The 17,684-nt window shown below is 35.9% G+C and overlaps 1 protein-coding gene across 7 annotated transcripts; it reads left to right on the plus strand.

Annotated features, from left to right (window-relative positions):
• Window positions 1-10,124: 10,124 nt before the first annotated feature.
• Window positions 10,125-16,151, plus strand: LOC126584722 (protein NONRESPONDING TO OXYLIPINS 2, mitochondrial-like). 7 transcript variants are annotated; one of them, XR_007610099.1, is made up of 4 exons: window positions 10,126-10,332; window positions 14,142-14,260; window positions 14,542-14,616; window positions 15,985-16,151. XR_007610099.1 is itself a non-coding variant. In XM_050249049.1 (4 exons), exons 1-3 carry the CDS (start codon window positions 10,193-10,195, stop codon window positions 14,562-14,564), a joined length of 282 nt encoding a protein of 93 aa, XP_050105006.1. In that variant the 5' UTR covers window positions 10,126-10,192; the 3' UTR covers window positions 14,565-14,612; window positions 15,985-16,151. The 7 variants fall into 7 exon arrangements, 5 of the variants coding, with proteins under 5 accessions (XP_050105005.1, XP_050105009.1, XP_050105006.1 ...); XR_007610100.1 differs by lacking the exon at window positions 15,985-16,151 and adding an exon at window positions 14,761-14,899; XM_050249049.1 differs by having other exon boundaries at window positions 14,542-14,612.
• The last annotated feature ends 1,533 nt before the right edge of the window (window positions 16,152-17,684 follow it).

Below are 17,684 nucleotides of genomic sequence, written 5' to 3' on the forward strand. Positions count from 1 at the left end.
CTATATATACTCATTAAACCCTTTCGGCCGGAGATATCACCTCCCATATACATCATTCACGTCAGAAACAAAGAGGCTCTCTTTGCCGCACCTTTCCACCACCATATTCCATATTTTCTGCCCAAAATCATCCCTAGCCGCACCACCCATCAACCCTACACCTTTCCATACCATTCCCCATCCATTCTACACCATAAATACCACCCAAAACCTGTTCTAAAGTTCTCTGCCGTAGCAAGGAGGAAGGAGAATTCTTGGATGCGCTTGCTGCCAAGTTGGAGCGTTCTAGGTGTTTTCTTTCTTTGGATTTTAATTTCTAAATTTATGTATCTTTGCTTTGCGAGTATGAGGAACTAAACCCCCCTTTGGCTAGGGGGGATTCGAAACCATGTTTAGGCTTGCTATATGATTTGATTACTTCTAATTGCGTTTCATAAGTTGTGAATTCAATTTACTTATCTACAAGAATTAAAACTGATTTGTGTATGTTGGTTGAGGGTCGACACTTAATTTGCATGCATGAATTTGATGCTAGGATACAAGGAAATTTCACCTAATCGTTATGGACTTATATTCATAAGTAGTAAAGGTTGATGATCTCAATCGCGTTAAGTAAATTCTTGGCATAAGTTTCATGCAATCATAGTAACAAGTGCTTCGTCAATGCTTATGGTTTTCATAGAACTTAATGATTCTTGCTTGTATCTCTATTATTCAATCATGTAGGGGACTTGTGGGGAATGCTTTGGGTTGTCGTATGCAATCATCCAATTCAATAACGTTAGGAAAATCTGAAGGTTAATTTAAGCGGACCTAATTAACTTGGGGCGTTGAGAATTCATGGGTTATTGAAAAGCAATTGGAAATCGTTTTGAATGCAAGTATAACATGTGTGGAGATGAACCCCTTAGCTAGCTTTCTATCCATTCAATTCAATCAAATTCGTTTTAAAATCTGTTTTGATTTACAAGATTATGTTTTGTTTTCAATTTCGTAAAAACCAAATCCCCCTTTGTTTTCAAGTGTCAAATTAGTTAGAGAGTGTGTTAGTTTGTGTTTTTAAGTGTTTTGAGTCAAGTTAAAACCTATTTTCGTCAAAATCTTGTTTAGAGTTCAAAACTGCCCAGAAAGTGGTTTTAAGGCAGTTTTGAGTGTTTTTGTGTTATTTTGAGTCTTTTGGTTTGTTTTGGTGTTTTACGTTATAGTTTTACATTCTTTGAGTCTAGTTTAGTGTTTTCAACTTTGTTTTTACGTTTTTGTGTCAGTTTTCAAGTGATTTAGCAATCCCTCCTAATCCCCGGCCTAGAACGATCCCTACTTACATAATTACTACAATTGATAAAAAGAGGGTTAATTTGAGTGCTAGTTAATATCATATCATAATGAAGAAACATCCAATGATGGATTAGATTCATAATCTAATACATTTACGCTTCCATTACGTTACTCTAATTCTTCCTCGATCTTTGAAGAATTTATCCTTTAGTATTTCTTAAATACTTAAAGACTCACTTGACAGTTGCCATGGTTCTGATCCTGGGCTTGTACTGATATCGTTTTGTACCTTTCTAGGTACAACTCATATCAATGTTTTTCATACAATATGAAATACATAAATCACCTTTCTGCTTACGCATAAAGGATTCTATTTACGCATTTATTTCTTTGGGAGTCAAAGAGTACGTTCTCTTTGAGAAGAGCAACTTCTTAGTCTTACTAGAGTTGTCCTTTTGATTGAAGTTCATCATCATATGAGAAACTTCTTATCATCTTTTGTCTATATTTAGGGCTTGATATAATCCAATTATATCCTAAAATCTATCAATATAGATTTCCATCCCATGTATATAGATTATGTCTCCCATATACATTCTATTGTTATAGAATGTTTAAAGTCATAATTTTAACGAAGAAGTATTCTTTTCATTTCCAAAATTAATATATCATATATATTTAAATTTTAGGAACATGATTAACTCCCATATACATTCTATCGTTATAGAATGTTTAAAGTCATAACTTTAACGAAGAAGTATTCTTTTCATTTCCAAAATTAATATATCATATATATTTAAGTTTTAGGAACATGATTAACTCCCACTAATCTTTCGTAAACCTAGTAAACAAAAGATTCATTTACATCTTTATGAGAAATCAAACGATTTGATCCTTTTCTCATAAGATGCTTATAGCTCCTACTAGCTTTTTAAGATTCATGATGGATGGATCTCTACAACTTACATGTCTTGTGATTTATTGTTTTAGACATATATTATCAAGACTATCTTAATAATGGTTTCAGAAACCCATATAATGTCCAAACATTGAATCACCATTTAGTTGTAGCTAGCAATCTTCGAATTAATTGAAACCAAGACTATCTCAAAGATGGTTTCTTCAAAGTCAACCATTCTCTTTGATTGTAGTCACCTTAAGCTACCAATTAGCTTATGAAGGTTTCATTATTTCGGGTCAAATGGTACTTTACCATTTCCTTGAGTATATATCATATATACACTCAATGTAGTCATAAGGATTTTCATTCTTATTTCTTTCGAATTAAGAGGTGCAACTCTATGACATAGTCATAAAGTTCAAACCATTCAACTGAGACGGTTTATAAATCCTTCTCGACTACCTTGGAGCTTTTGGTATAGGAACTAGATTGTTATATTTGTTGATTACTTTCTTGTCTCTTAAAGAACCCATTCTTTGAGTTCTATCTCTCGTTCATTTGCTCTTAGGCAAATCACATTGTAGGATTACAATGAACTACCCAACAAAACAACATTTGTTAGTTGGCTTATAGAAGTGATATCCAAAAGTTAATTTAAGGATATCCCACAAGATTGTTATCAAACAAATATTGCTTATTAGCACACAACCTCAAATCTTAACATGCTTAAGATTTGTCTTTCTTTCCAACTACATCTTATGGAGTCATGAAAATTTTGGAAGATCTTCTAATTGACAATCATATTGTCTTAGAAGTATATATCCTATATATGGGTTGTAGATAACATCTAATGAACTAAATCTTATTCGAGTTCGTTCTTCTCCTAATGGAGAAATTCATTATCTTATGATGCTATTTTCCTTGATATCTTTCAAGGAAACTCATCTAAAGTGTTACTTTTCCTTGGATCAAATCTAAGGAGGTAAATACTTTAGACGTCTTACTTATCAACTTACATTTCTTGAATTCTTTGAAACATTTTGCAAAGTATTCAGACTTGTGTTTATTCATAATAAACTATAGTCCAACCGAGAGTGATCTTCAGTGAATGTCATCCAATATGAGTAGTATTATGTTGTGGACAAGTGCCACTAACATCTAAGTGAATTAACCTCAACAACTTTGTGATTCTTTCTTCTTTCCAAAAGAATAAAGATTCGAACATTTCGCCTCTATACAATTTTAACAAGAAGGTATTGGATCCGGATCTAACGATCCAAAGCATCCATCTATGACCAACTCGTAATTTATGTTTTTAGAGGTATCACAACTTAGTTGGGATTAGTCACTACCTTGCAACCTTTTGGGTTTTAAGCATCATTATGTTCTGAACAGTTAACACTACCATATCATCTCTACTATAGAGACAATCAATTAGATTACTATAATCCAATTATTGATTAATAAAGAACAATGTTTTGTCAAACAAAACATTCATCCATCTCTACTATAGTGACGGAATTAAGTTCCTTAAAATTGGAATGTAAAGACAATCTTTGGTTTTTCCAATTTCTTTGGTAGTTCATATGAGGAAGTAAGTACTATTTGCCTTCGCAGAGATCTATATTTTATTCACGTTCCGAATGTGAAGCACCTTTTCTTCTCTCATATATCTTCTACTTCTTATTAGTCACACTTTTACAACGATTGTAAAACATAGTTACTAATACGGAATCAAGCATTTAAGTAGAAGAACCAACTGTTTTGAACTATTCAAGTACAATTTACAACACCTTCGAAAGGTGTGTTCTTGACACTTGCAAGACATTTCTTGCAAATACCCCTTCCAATGTCCATCCTTTCATAAAGAAAGTTTGTTCCCTTGGAGTTAATATTATCTTCTTCATTTGACTTCTCCTTTAACTACAATAGTCATGGTCCCTTAACTCCCACTATCTCTCTTGAAACTTATTTCAATTATGTTATACACATCAAACAATTTGGAGATAGTGCAGTTATTGTTCACTACATAGTTTACAATAAACTTAGTGAACCATTAGGATAGGGACATAAAGGTGAAGTCTTTGCCTAGTTTCCGTCTCGTTAAGTGGTTTAACACTTCAACACTCAATGATTCAAAATCATCATAAGTCCATGTTGATGGACTATTTTTGTCAACCAACCATTATGTTCTAAACATGATTACAAACTTTCAAGAGTTGTACAAGGCAACTCTCATTTCTTCATACAACAATTTGTAAGTGAAGAATCATGGCACATAAAGTGTCCATGCCATTGTACTTTCTTCTCAAGTTCTTTGTTCATTTAACAAAGAAACAAGCACTAGTGTTTGCATTGACTAAGGGTTGTTCAAAGCAACTCTTATTTCTTCATACAACAATTTGTAATTGAAGAATTATGACATTAAAAGTGTTGTCCTCTTTATGATAGACTTTTCTAACATATTCTTCTAATGATACATTATCAATAGGAAAATTGTGAGGATGAGACTACTTAGGTACATATGCAATCCTTTTAAGACAATCTTTGGGATTGTGGTACCAAGTTCGGAAACTAAAGCATTCGGCTTTTCTTTGTCAAGTTTTGAATAGCGTTTGCAAATATATTGGTAAACAAATACATAACGAATATAAATTGATTGATTTTAAACCATTTGATCCGGGTCTTTAAATCAAATAGCACCACCCACTATTTTTGGCAAATTCCATATCCCTCATTGGAATTCGAGAGTTTTGGAGGAAACTCTTAGTAGGGTATGGGAGACTCACTATTACCAAGCCCACCTCACAATGATATGATGTTGGCTAGCATTAATAATAATGAGAGAGTACGCTTACTCATTCACAACAACCTCTTGTGATTACCCATCTTTTTGGCCTCTAGAAAACAATGCCTCACGATGATACGATGTTGGCACCATTTCTCTTAGTTAAGTTCTTTCCCACCATGCCGGTTTAGATAGGGGTTCAAGTATGACCTCACGATGATACGATGTTGGCCACACTCGTTGCCTACCTTAACCTCATCAAATGTTTTAAATAAACTCCTCCTGAGTATAAGCATGCACTTTGCACTCCCCCATGATAGGGTGAATGCGGTGTACAAGTCATAAACGATTGGAGCCTACCACGGTGGAAGGCCACGAAAGAGTGTTCAAAGCACTCTCACGCTTATCAAACTTAATAATGGTTTGGTTTGAGGGTTTTAGGTCTCATCACATATAAATATTTATTTTAATCTTTATTAAAACAATTTTGGTCCTATTACAATTATTGGTCCATTTGATTGTTTTTAGTTGTATGTAATACTCCCACTATGCTTATAAAACGGTTTTTAAAGCAAGAGTATATGATACTACTAACATAACCTTTTGCATTCATTTGATGGACTATATAGTTGCCTTAGGGCCTTAGGATGACTATGAACCTTTGATTAGATTCAACACGAGCCTTGTGTTGAATCTCGGTCTAGGGATGGTGATTGATTTTAGTTACACGTTTAATCACATTAAGGCGTGTTGTCTTAGGGGCGTTGGACCCAACTACTTCATTTTCATGCATATCATATAAAGCAAGAAAGAAGTACTTCAAAGTAAAGGTAAGCTTATGCTCATTACAACATTTGCATAATAAAAATTACTTTAAAGTAAAGAAGAGCTTATGCTCTTTTACAACATTTGATCAAATCAAATTACAACCAAAATCTAATCTACACATTCCCATGGTTCAAACAAATTTGAAACGGCCTATCACATAACTCAATTATCGTAGGCTTAGGTTTATAATCACCCTTTAATTAATTAACACCTTAACTAATTAAATTGAATGGAACATTTTCATTTGGTTTTTGTATCCATAAAATTGATTTAAATGGAGCTAAATAAAATGAAAATCCAATTCTCATTTAAAGAGACAAAACAATTTTGTTCTCAACCTAATTTGGGCCATCATGCAATAACCACAACTTTTGGGCTATATTGCGAAAACACAAACTTTTGGGGTCACTTTGTAAAAACACAATAGTCCACTACTTCATGTAATTACAACTAGAACCCAAAAATTTCAATAAATTCAAAACTTCATTAAAGGAGCAAAACAATTTGTCCTTTAGCGTTTTTAGGTCTTAACGTCAAAACGTAAACTTTCGGGTCAAAATACAAATACACAAAAGTATCAAAACTTTATGTAATTGCATAAAAGCCCCAAAAATACCCTATTTTAATAAGGTGGCCGGTTTTAGGGAGAAAAAAAAAGGAGTGGAGATAAGTCCACAAAAATTTGGAAATTTTTCAACTAAGTCATAAAGCCATGCAAGTGGAAATAAGTTGGTGTGTGTGTAAGAGAAGTACTTCTTACACATCCATCAACATTTCTATCACCTTACACAATTTCAATCACCTTTCAAATAAATATCTAACACATTTAAATATTTGATAAATCATAAAACAAAAACTTTATGAAATAAATCAAAACTTTGAATCAAAACACCAAACTTTTTTTGTTCTTGGCAAAAATATCAAGAACAATGAAGAACATTCATGAAAAACCCAAAAAATTTCCATGAACATTTTTCATCCAAAAACATCCCAAAACCATATAAACTTTAGGGAAATAACATATAACCAAACTAGGGTACACAGGGGTTCCAAAAACACTTTAAAACACTTTTAACAAGTCAAACAAGAACCCAAAAATCCACCCTTTGGATTTGGCCGAATTTTCCCAAAAGCATGGCACCAAATTTTAGCTCCAATATTCATGCTCATATGAACTACATCTACAACATTTGAGATGGCAAATTTTCTAACAAAATTTACATTCAAAGAAACAAGAATAAAGCTTGTAACATATTACAACTTTTAAATCACAAACTATGAACTACAAAACCCAAAAGGATTCACCAACTACTAGACCTAGGCTCTGATACCATTTGAAGGAAGATTTTGTAAAAACATGTTCATTTGAGCAACATCTATTAGCATGCAATTAACAATTAAAGGCGGAATCATGCTTGCGTGCACTCAAAACAAAACATTACCCATGAAATTCAAAGCCTAGTAGATTGGTGCCAATACTCAACTCAAAACAAAGTGAGTTGAAATTTATACCTTTGTAGATTTCTCTTTTCATAAGCAAAGGCTAATCACCCAAAGAGAGGGCCTTCATTCCTTGCTTCTTAGATCCATGGATTTGGATGGAAGAATAGATTCTCCAAGTTCCCAAAATTGAGAACCTCTAAGTTTCCACACCAAGGATGAATTGATGAAGAAATGAGTGACCTAGAGGAAGCAAGATTGCTAGCTAATCCCTCCAAGGGGGCCGGCCTCTTTAAAGAGAAAGGGAGAGACATGTTCTCTCCAATTTTCTCCAAAAGAAACCCTAAATGAATTTTGGCTATAAAGTCACATTTATACCTTAATTCATTGGAGTGGCAAACTTGTAAATAAGTCCAAAACCCACTCCATCTCTAAATGGCCGGCCATTGGGTTTCATTAGGCTTTTAGGGCCTTTGTGAATTATTAGTCATTAAGTTGTCATACAACTTAAGTCAATGAGCTTGACGTTCGAAGCCCATTGGGCCTTGAGGCCCAAAACTAACCCGTGGTCTTTTAACGAACTTATTCGTTTGATTAATTAACATATTAATTAATCCTTGCCATAAATAATTAAACCATTTAATTATTCTTACTCATCTCCGTTGTTTCTTCAATCTTTACCTTACAAGGTGTACGATCCATTAGGTTCCTTTTAGCGAGGCAATGGGCGATTAAAACCATTTCAAATCGATTGTGAATTGAAACTTACTTTCAATTCTCCCTTTAGTGATTATACACGTTTAGGGCTTCCACAAACCATGAGTGACACCTAGCAGCATATCATGGTTACCCAAGCTAATCAGAAGAGGTGGAGAACCTATTCAGTTTAGGATTACAAATGCAATACGGTCTTTCTCTAATACAATACTCTTGACCACATTGTTTGGTTTGATAGTTTATTCATATCTACTATCCAATGTGATTCGTGTGCTTATATGATTACCTTGAATGTGATTTGGAACGCCTTCCTAAATCTCATTCATACTCTGATCAGAGATTTTCAATCATATCAGAGAGTATTCTCCCTCAAACGATTTGAAGGTTAGAGATCCCTTGTTGCGCATTTACTTGCCTCCATGGCTAAGTGGCTTAACCCTAACGATGCCGTGGACACCCGCGGATGGGGTGACTTTGACATAATCAAAGATCAAGAACTTAACCACAAGACAACTGTGATGCCTCAGGTCAAATGACTACTTTGCATTATCCCAACCATGAGTTCTCATGTGACATGAATATGAGAACTCTTCGTTGATCGTGTTCAGTGAACTCATTCTCTATTGAGCACCTACGTACTTGTCTTGATGTCACACACACCAATGACTCGAGACTAGTCACTCTCCCTGAGAGAAAACACAGCACGTACTGATCTTAACGGACTGTCAATGCCCAATTGGCAATCCTATGATCAGGAACGTTTAGGATGTGTCTACGAAAGAATGGTCTCATGAATCTAATTTCTTTAGATTGCATTCTCCCAATCACATATTCCTTGGACTTATCGTTTAAGCATATAACATTTATATGAGACGGCTCAAACAATAACCTTTGCCCTTTATATTTAAACTACGATAGTTTAACTTGTGAAATGTCCGTAAAGTATCATCATATGATTGGTTTTAGGGCACATTTCCAACATGGCCGACCCTCTCCTCATATATATACCTCCATCTCTACTAAATTTCAGTAAGCTTTTGCTACCATTATGAGCCCTAAACAAATACTCTTTTCAAAGAAGAACAAGATGACCAACAAGAGGGGAAACAGAGTTACGGGTGTTAGCTTATATAATAGAACTTACGGACCACCGCTGTAGTGGTTAAATGCATGGTATGTGACATGCAAGTCCGCTTGTTTTATTATATGAATTAACAGGTCTGACAATTGAAGTTAAGTTGCATTCATGGAATATAATTTATGTTTGGTAGCATGATATAATTGATTTATGTGAGCATGACACTTAGTTTAGCCTTGACAATTATCCTTGATAAGACTTATATCCCTACTAAGCAGTGGTTTTGCTCACCTTTTACATTTTAGACTTTTCAGGTTTGTTAGAAGACTAAAGAAGGGTTGACAAGTTGAGGTTGTGTTAAATGAGCGATTTAAGAATTTTTTTTTATTTGTGTACACCCTGTAAGCATTTTGAAGTTATTTTTATACGAGAAGTTTGTTTTTTTGTTTTATTTTTCCTTATACTAGCATGCTGGGCGTGAAGTTATTTTTTGCCGACCTTGGATCCAGGGCGTGACACTAATGTTAATGCCATTGAGTAATGATCATATGACTGATCTACAACTTACAGAAACAACATAAAAGTACCAAACCCTGCAATTGTACCAGCAAAATAGGGCATTGACATACAATAGCCGGTCTTGGCCAGGAAACCAGTCAAACGAACGAAAACCAGCTATAGGGTAGAGCCTAACCATCTGTCATTAATTTTAGCTAAAGCTATGTATATCAATAAGTGTGAGTTCCTAAAATAATTTCATGTGACTCCAATATATATTCGATTAATTGGTGTCCCTAAATTTTTTATTTGGTTTTGACCCTCAATCTTTTATAACCTGCCATGTAGGCCTTTGACCGTTAAATATATCCATCAAATTTAAAGTATGAAAAACTGACAGTGTTGATTAATTTAAAGATTGAATTAAATTGACACATTTTAAAAAATTATGAGACTCGTAAGGTTAAAAAACTTCACAACAATTAGCTCTTGGGACTAAAATTTTTATTTAAAACAATCTAACGGTACACGATTAATCGCTAAGAATCCAACGGTAAAAGTGGTTGACACACATCAGCTGTCGTGCACCAGCGCCATACCATTTCTCACAAAGCAAAACCCTCACAAAGCCCTCCCCCTCCACTGTGGGCAAACAGTAACTCGGAAAATGGCTTGGCGCTCAGCTGGTTCGCTTTCTCGGTCATTGGTGTCCACCGCTAGGGTTTCGTCGCTTCGCTTGGCGCCCCCTCTCCGTCGCCTCCGCCCGCCGTCTCTCTCTACTCCTCGTCGCCTCTTCGCTTCTCCCAGGTTCCCCTTTCAATTTCTCGTCTTTGTATATTTCTTGAAAAAAAAAAAAATATTCACGTTTGCGTTAAGTGCTGATTGGTTTCTGGAAATTGGAGAAAATTGGATTTGAATCAGTGAATTGTTATTTTCTTATGGTATCTGCTGATTTGTTGATTTGTAATTCACAAATTTATGGGGTGTAGTCAAATTGGGATTTGATAGAATTTCAATAGACTTTAAGATCAGAGTGTAGTCGTACCAAGTGCACAAGGCTCCCACTTTATGCAGGGTCTGGGAGAGGTGAATGTCGGCTAGCCTTACGCAGGGTCTGGGAGTGTAGTCAATTATATATATTTTTTTTAGTACAACCATATATATTTTACACTAAGGAAAGGGGGGTTCGGCTAAGCCACATAATGAACAACCTAATTTGGTATTGAATTCGTCATCTACAAAATTCGAACCTAAGACCTTAGCGAAGAAGAATTTTACTAAACCTTAGTACTGTGTGGCTAGTCAATTAGTTTTTTAAAAGAAAGTTTAAAAGACTTTGAAATCATGGTTAGTCAAATTAAGATTTAAGAGGATTTTAAAGAATATATCCAAATCCATGGATAGTCAATTGAGATTTTAATGGATGATTTTAGAGTGATTATAAATCTATGTTTGTTAAAAAATTCAAGGATTTGACAGTATTTTATTAAATTGTGGATTTTGTGGGATTTGAGAGCAAGAATTATTAGGAGAGAGCTTGGCTAATCAACATCACTTGTTGGTGATGGATGTACATATCAAAAGAGAGAGTAAAAAGAACAAGACTTGGAAGTGCCCAAGGAATAGATGGTGGAATCTAAAAGGAGAAAAACTTTTTCAAAGAGAAAGTAATCACCCAATGCATGTGGGATAAAGAAGGGGAAGCTAGCCAAAGGTGGGATTCCATGGCTACTTGTATCCGAACAGTAGCAAAAGAGGTATTAGGAGAGTCCAAGGGCTTTGCTCCACACCAAAAGGAATCTTGGTGGTGGAATGAGGAGGTACAAACAAAGGTGAAGGCTAAGAAGGAATGTTGTAAAGCATTATGCAAGGATATGACCGATGAAAATGGTGAAAGGTATAGAATAACGAACCAAGAGGCGAAGAAAGCTGTGAGAGAAGCTAAGCTAGCGGCTTATGACGATATGTATAAGTGATTAGATACCAACGAAGGAGAGTTAGATATCTATAAACTAGCTAGAGCAAGGGAAAGAAGACAAGGGACCTAAACCAAGTGAGGTGCATCAAGGATGAGGTTGGAAAGATTCTTGCTATAGTGAATGCAGTCAAAGACAGATGGAAAAGTTATTTTCATAATCTTTTCAATGAAGGACATGAAAGGAGTACTTCTTTGGGGGAGTTGAGTAACTCAGAAGAGTATAAACTACTCATTTTACCGCCGAATCAGGAAGGAAGAAGTGGTTGTAGCTTTGAAAAAGATGAAGCATAGAAAAGTAGTGGGCCCAGATGATATACCGATCGAAGTGTGGAGAGTCTTGGGAGAGACGGGTATAGCATGGCTCACAGACCTTTTCAATAGGATTTTGAAAACGAAGAAGATGCCAAATGAGTGGTGAAAGAGCACTCTGGTGCCTATCTACAAGAATAAGGGCGACATACAAAATTGCATGAACTATAGGGATATTAAGCTTATGAGTCATACAATGAAGCTCTGGGAAAGAGTCATTGAGCATAGATTGAGGCAAGAGACACGGGTTTCGGACAACCAATTCGGGTTCATGTCAGGGCGCTCAACCATGGATGCAATCTATCTCTTACGAAGATTGATGGAAAGATATAGAGATAAAAAAAACGGATTTACACATGTTCTTTATAGATTTGCAAAAAGCGTATGATAGGGTCCCAAGAGACATTCTTTGGAGGATTTTAGAGAAGAAAGAAGTACGAGTAGCATACATCCAAGCTATAAAGGATATGCATGATGGAGCAAAGACTGCCGTAAGAACTCATGAAGGACAAATTGAAAGCTTCCCTATAACTGTAGGGTTACATCAAGGCTCATCCTTAAGTTCTTACCTTTTTGCATTGGTAATGGATGAGTTAACGGGACATATTCAAGATGATATTCTTTGGTGTATGGCTTTCACAGACGATATAGTGTTGATAGATGAAACTCAGGAAGGGATAAATGCGAAGCTTAACCTTTGGAGAGAAGTGTTGGAATCTAAAGGTCTTCGCCTAAGCTGATCGAAGACAGAATATATGGAGTGCAAGTTCAGTGCAAATGGAGTCCCAAATGAGTTAGGGATGAGGATCGGAGATCAAGAAGTACCAAAGAGCGACCGCTTTCGCTACCTACGATCTATCTTGCAAAAGAACGGAGAATTAGATGGAGACCTCAACCATGGAATACAAGCTAGATGGATGAAGTGGAAGAGTGTATCCAGCGTATTGTGTGACCACTATATGCCACTGAAGTTCAAGGGAAAATTTTATAGGACGGCAAAAGGCCGGTGATGCTATAGGGCACGAAATGTTGGGCGGTGAAGCATCAACACGTACATAAAATGGGTGTAGTGGAGATGAGGATGTTTCGTTAGGTGTGTGGGTACACGAGAAATGATAAAATTAGGAATGAGGATATCCGAGGTAAAGTAGGAGTAGCTGAAATTGCAGGAAAGATGAGAGAAAATCGGTTACGGCGGTTTGGACATGTGCAAAGAAGGCCTACTGATGCTCCGGTTAGAAGATGCGACTACGGGACAGAGGTCCAGGGCTGAAGGGGTAGAGGAAGATCTAGGAAAACTTTGGAAGAGACTCTAAGAAAAGACTTAGAGTACTTGGATCTAACGGAGGACATGACATGGAACCGAGCACAATGGCGTTCTAGGATTTATATAGCCAACCCCACTTAGTGGGAAAAGGCTTTGTTGTTGTTGTTGTTGTTGTTGTGAAAGCAAGAAGTATATAACCGAGACCAAAAAGAATCCCACCTCACCCTGTAGGATTTTAAATCCGGCTTATGTTCTAACCTTGTCTCCTCATTCTTATAGCTTCTCAGCCATCATTGTCTTTAATCCCATCTTCCTCGAATCCAATTCTGCCATGCTCAACCACCATGTTAACTTACTGCCCGTTTTCTCCAACCCAGTATGAAAAATCAAAGTCACACGTCAAATACCCAACACAAATCTTTTGCAGAAGATCAATAGGTAGAAGAATGGTTGAAGATGAGGAGTAAGGTGGTGACAAATATACAGCGGCAGAAGATTTCTGTTAGGCAGAAGAATGGTTCAAGTATTTTGTACTGCCTTGTTGACGATTTCTGTTAGCTATTACTGGTGATGCTGTTCCAGCTACCTGTGCACCCTTATTTTGTGAATGGCACAAGTTTTTGGTGGAAGGAAGAAGGGTAGAGGTTTAGGGAGATGTTGGGTGATGACTGTGTTTTGGGTAATTTGGTTGGAGGACATTGGAGGATGTTACTGACAATTGTACTGATTTAGTTTTGGTGGTGATTTTAGCGCTTTTTGATCTACATTATGGCAAAAACAAGTGCATTTTTGGTTCAAAATTAGTACAAGAAATGAAATTTAAAGTCAAAATCTTGTCTTTTGATTCGTCACTTTTAACAATCACCTGGATCATGAATTCTGTGGTTACGTTTACTTTCTCCAATATCTAGTGGTTTCTTAGGTTCCGGAGAAGAAAATAGCAGTTTCTTACATTTTTCAGAGCAAAAATGTGTCGTAGGTCCTTTCATACTTATTTATGGTATAGGTATAACAAATAATCTTCTGATTTTAGTGGCTTTTTGTTTTTTTTATTTTTTTTAGGAACATGGGAGAGCTGGGATGCATACAATCGCTTCTGCCAATGCACAACGTGACGGCTGCAACCTGCCTCACATCTCACCTGGCTGCCAATGCACGGGGGTGTTGCGAGTTGTCACACGGTACCTTCTGCCGCACTTGTCAGGATCGCTAGTAGTCGCTTTGTGAGTCTTGCTGTTTCTAGGACACATGACTAATTGAAAGAAATGTTATTTATTTTTTGCATTTTCTTTTGAATCCTTCAGCTGAGTCCCCAGGAGAGCCTGAGAGTAGAATAAATATTTTTGCCTCATTTACATCTAGACAGAGTGCGGTTGAATGATAGAATGATTCATAAACTAGGTAGGATTTGTAAGTATGTTAAGATTGATTAATGAGAACAAATTGCGATTGGGATTGATAGGGAGGAATGGAAAAGATGGGTGATGCGCAAGGACTTCGAATCATCTAAAGGCAGGAGAATGATCAATTGTTGTAGGTCCTCTTTCATTCCCTTTTTTGGACATTATAGATATTTAACTTTTCAATCGTGAATTTGAGTAAAACGAATGCCGTTTGGTCAAAATAATGCACTTCGGTAGCACGTTTTATATTCCTTTTTCTTTTTCTTTTTCCTTTTCAGGCTATTCTAAATAACTGCTTTGACCAATTGTTTCCATATTAAGTAGGAAACACTAGAGTTGCCAATTTTGCAAATGTTCCTGTACATAATTTGATTGCTAGTCTGAAGCGAGGAGTGGGAATGCCTTGTTGATTGGAGCTTGTATTTGCCTTTTCTTCTCTTGATTATCAGTTGGGACACCAGCTCCTACTTTTTTATTTTTTATGTTTCACGGTATATATTTCTGATGCATTCTTAGAGAAGACATGCTTATTGTGACCGTTGGATTTTATAGTTCACACCTTCAACCTTGGTTGCTGGTTTCACTTATTTATTTATTACCAAATACTTGACTAGCAATGGTGTATGATTTCTTCCGTCATTCTTACGAACTCGATAATTAAGCAAGAATGTTTTACGTTGAAATAAAGAAAATGTAAGAGTTTATATGAGCTTGTATGCTTTTATTTTCAGTCTGTTGCATGCAACTTTTTAATCTTATACTGAGACATAAATGCTTTGCTGCACAAATGATTTTGACATTTTGTTCTCTGTTTTTTTGTTGAAGTTTTATTTTGGAAGAATATCATTCTCACATGGTGAACGTCAATTTTCAGCATGAAGTGTTGGGTTTTTTTCCAGCCCATGATAAGTTGTCCTACGTCTATAAGGAATTATAGTCTTAAAGGATTAAATTGTTTTCCCAATTGGGGTTAGTTTCTCAATAGGAGAAGTATTCATAACTAAATTCCAAGTAGGATTAATAATTCTTATTGAAGAAGACCTTTATTATGTATATATAAAGGGACTATTGTACTAGTTTTGAATTGGAGGGAGCAAAACAATATTTTGTATACCACTCAAGGGATTGGAGCGAGAGAATGTTGTAAGGGCAAAGTGTGTGCGAGAGAAAAGAAAAGAGATAGTGTATTTCTTGTCCTTGTTATTTCAGGTTTTTCGTCAAGTCCTAGTTCTAGAGATTTGGCAAGATTATTGGTTGTACTCATTATTGATATAGTGAAAGATTATTGTTGCTGTCTCGTGGACGTAGTCACATATTGCCGAACCACGTAAATTCTTGGTGTTATTTATCTTGGTTATTTGTTTTTCGATTTCCGGAGTTTGTTCTTGTTTTTCTCATTCTTAAACGCGATATTCTCAACATGAAGTTGGGGAATAACCAAATAAGTGTTTGCATATGTTTGAATTCTTACACAGTTGTGCACCTCTGCTATTCCATTGCAGGAACTTGAAAGGACTTTTAGATCAGCATAGTTTGAATGCATCTCAACATTGTGGGTGATCGTAGAGTTTGGATGTAACCCGTAGGAACAAGTGCTTTTGGATTAGGAAAGCTTAGTAGGAGTATGTCTTTTTATACTTCATAAAAAGAAACTTGGTAGTTCAGCTGATTTCTGGATGAGCATGACGGTTCATAGGTGTCTGGACTTCATTGCTTGTACGTGGTAAATTTCTGTCTCGTAAGCTGTGACTGAATGTTTTAATGTTCATTTGTTGATTATTATCAACCTATGTTAGTGTTTGCTCTTTTGAACAATAATGCCAGTTCTGATAACACTGTAGCATTTGCTATTACTTATTTGATGATAAATTTTCCGACGATGCTTCACGGTAAAGTTCTTGCGAATAAACGGTGTTTCAGAGGAACATTTCGTGACCATTTATAGCAACTCCATCCTAAACTGTTTGTTAGATTGAAGATTGTTATGCCATTTCAAAATATCTTGCGTAGGTCATACACATCTGGGACTCGTGATTCTGTTTGCATATCGAAATTATGCCGGGGTGTGAATGTCATAATAGAGACTAGAAAGCACATGGGATGCTTAAGTTGTGAGGGAAGAGTACAAGTGGTGCTGTGAGTTTGTGCAGGCCTATGGCCCCATTGCATTGACTTGTTTGTGGGAGCTGGAGAGGCTCCAACCTGGAGAAGCTGGTCCGTGAATCATGTGCTGAAATTAGTTGGTCTTTATTTTGGTTTTACTGCCAAATTTGGTTTAATCTTCTTGTGCCTGAGCACTACCTGAAACAATCCATTTTCCCCACATTTAAAAGATCTTGTAGCTTGCTTGAGCTGTAAATGAATGAAGTCAACGGCCCTCCCACCTGGTTTGGTCGAACGGCTACCCCGTGTTGGTCCTGAGGGACGGAGGAGGCTAGGTTAGCCAAAAGATGGTTATCGGTTCAAGGATGTTGGGTGCCCCTGATTTTCGAGAAGCCTCTTCCAAAGCATACGGCTTTCTGGATTTTGATGATGATATCTATAAAGATGGATCTTATATATGTTGTATAATTCTTATATGTATATATATATAATGAAGTTTTTGTTTGTTGGAAACACAGCTGAGCTACAACTCTCTTGCAAGTGTGTGCTTGTTTTAGGGTTTTCAGACAAGTACTTAATCGGTTAGAATTAGTGACGATGTGAAAATCTTGAGTAGAATTTGAGATCAGATGTAATTATGGGTAACTAGATTGACGCTTTGATATAGTGTACAAACATTCCAAATTCTCAAATAAGCGAATGGGCAAATTAAATGTTATATGAATATGAATCTATACACTTTTTTTTTTAATTTGTCATATGAATTAAAATTTAACCAATCTGTCATATCAACTTTCCGAAAATCATTGATTTGTCATCTTACCCTAACTCTGTTAAGTTTTCCATCCAAAATAAGTCATGAATTCATGTTCAAGGTTATTTTGGGCATTTCAGCACCTTATTATTCCGTTAAGTTCATGGTCAATTTGTCATATCACTCTAACTTTGTTAAGTTCTCCCTATAAACCGTAGAATTTGAAGGAAATCAATGGAAAATGTTGTGAACTAAGTAATATTTTCTCATCACTTGGTGCTTTTGAATTTGAACATGACCAGGCAATAGACTCATATTTTTTATATGGTAGCAATGAAATGAAAG

The sequence above is a fragment of the Malus sylvestris genome, chromosome 10, assembly GCF_916048215.2.
Source record: "Malus sylvestris chromosome 10, drMalSylv7.2, whole genome shotgun sequence".
Taxonomy (NCBI): domain Eukaryota; kingdom Viridiplantae; phylum Streptophyta; class Magnoliopsida; order Rosales; family Rosaceae; genus Malus; species Malus sylvestris.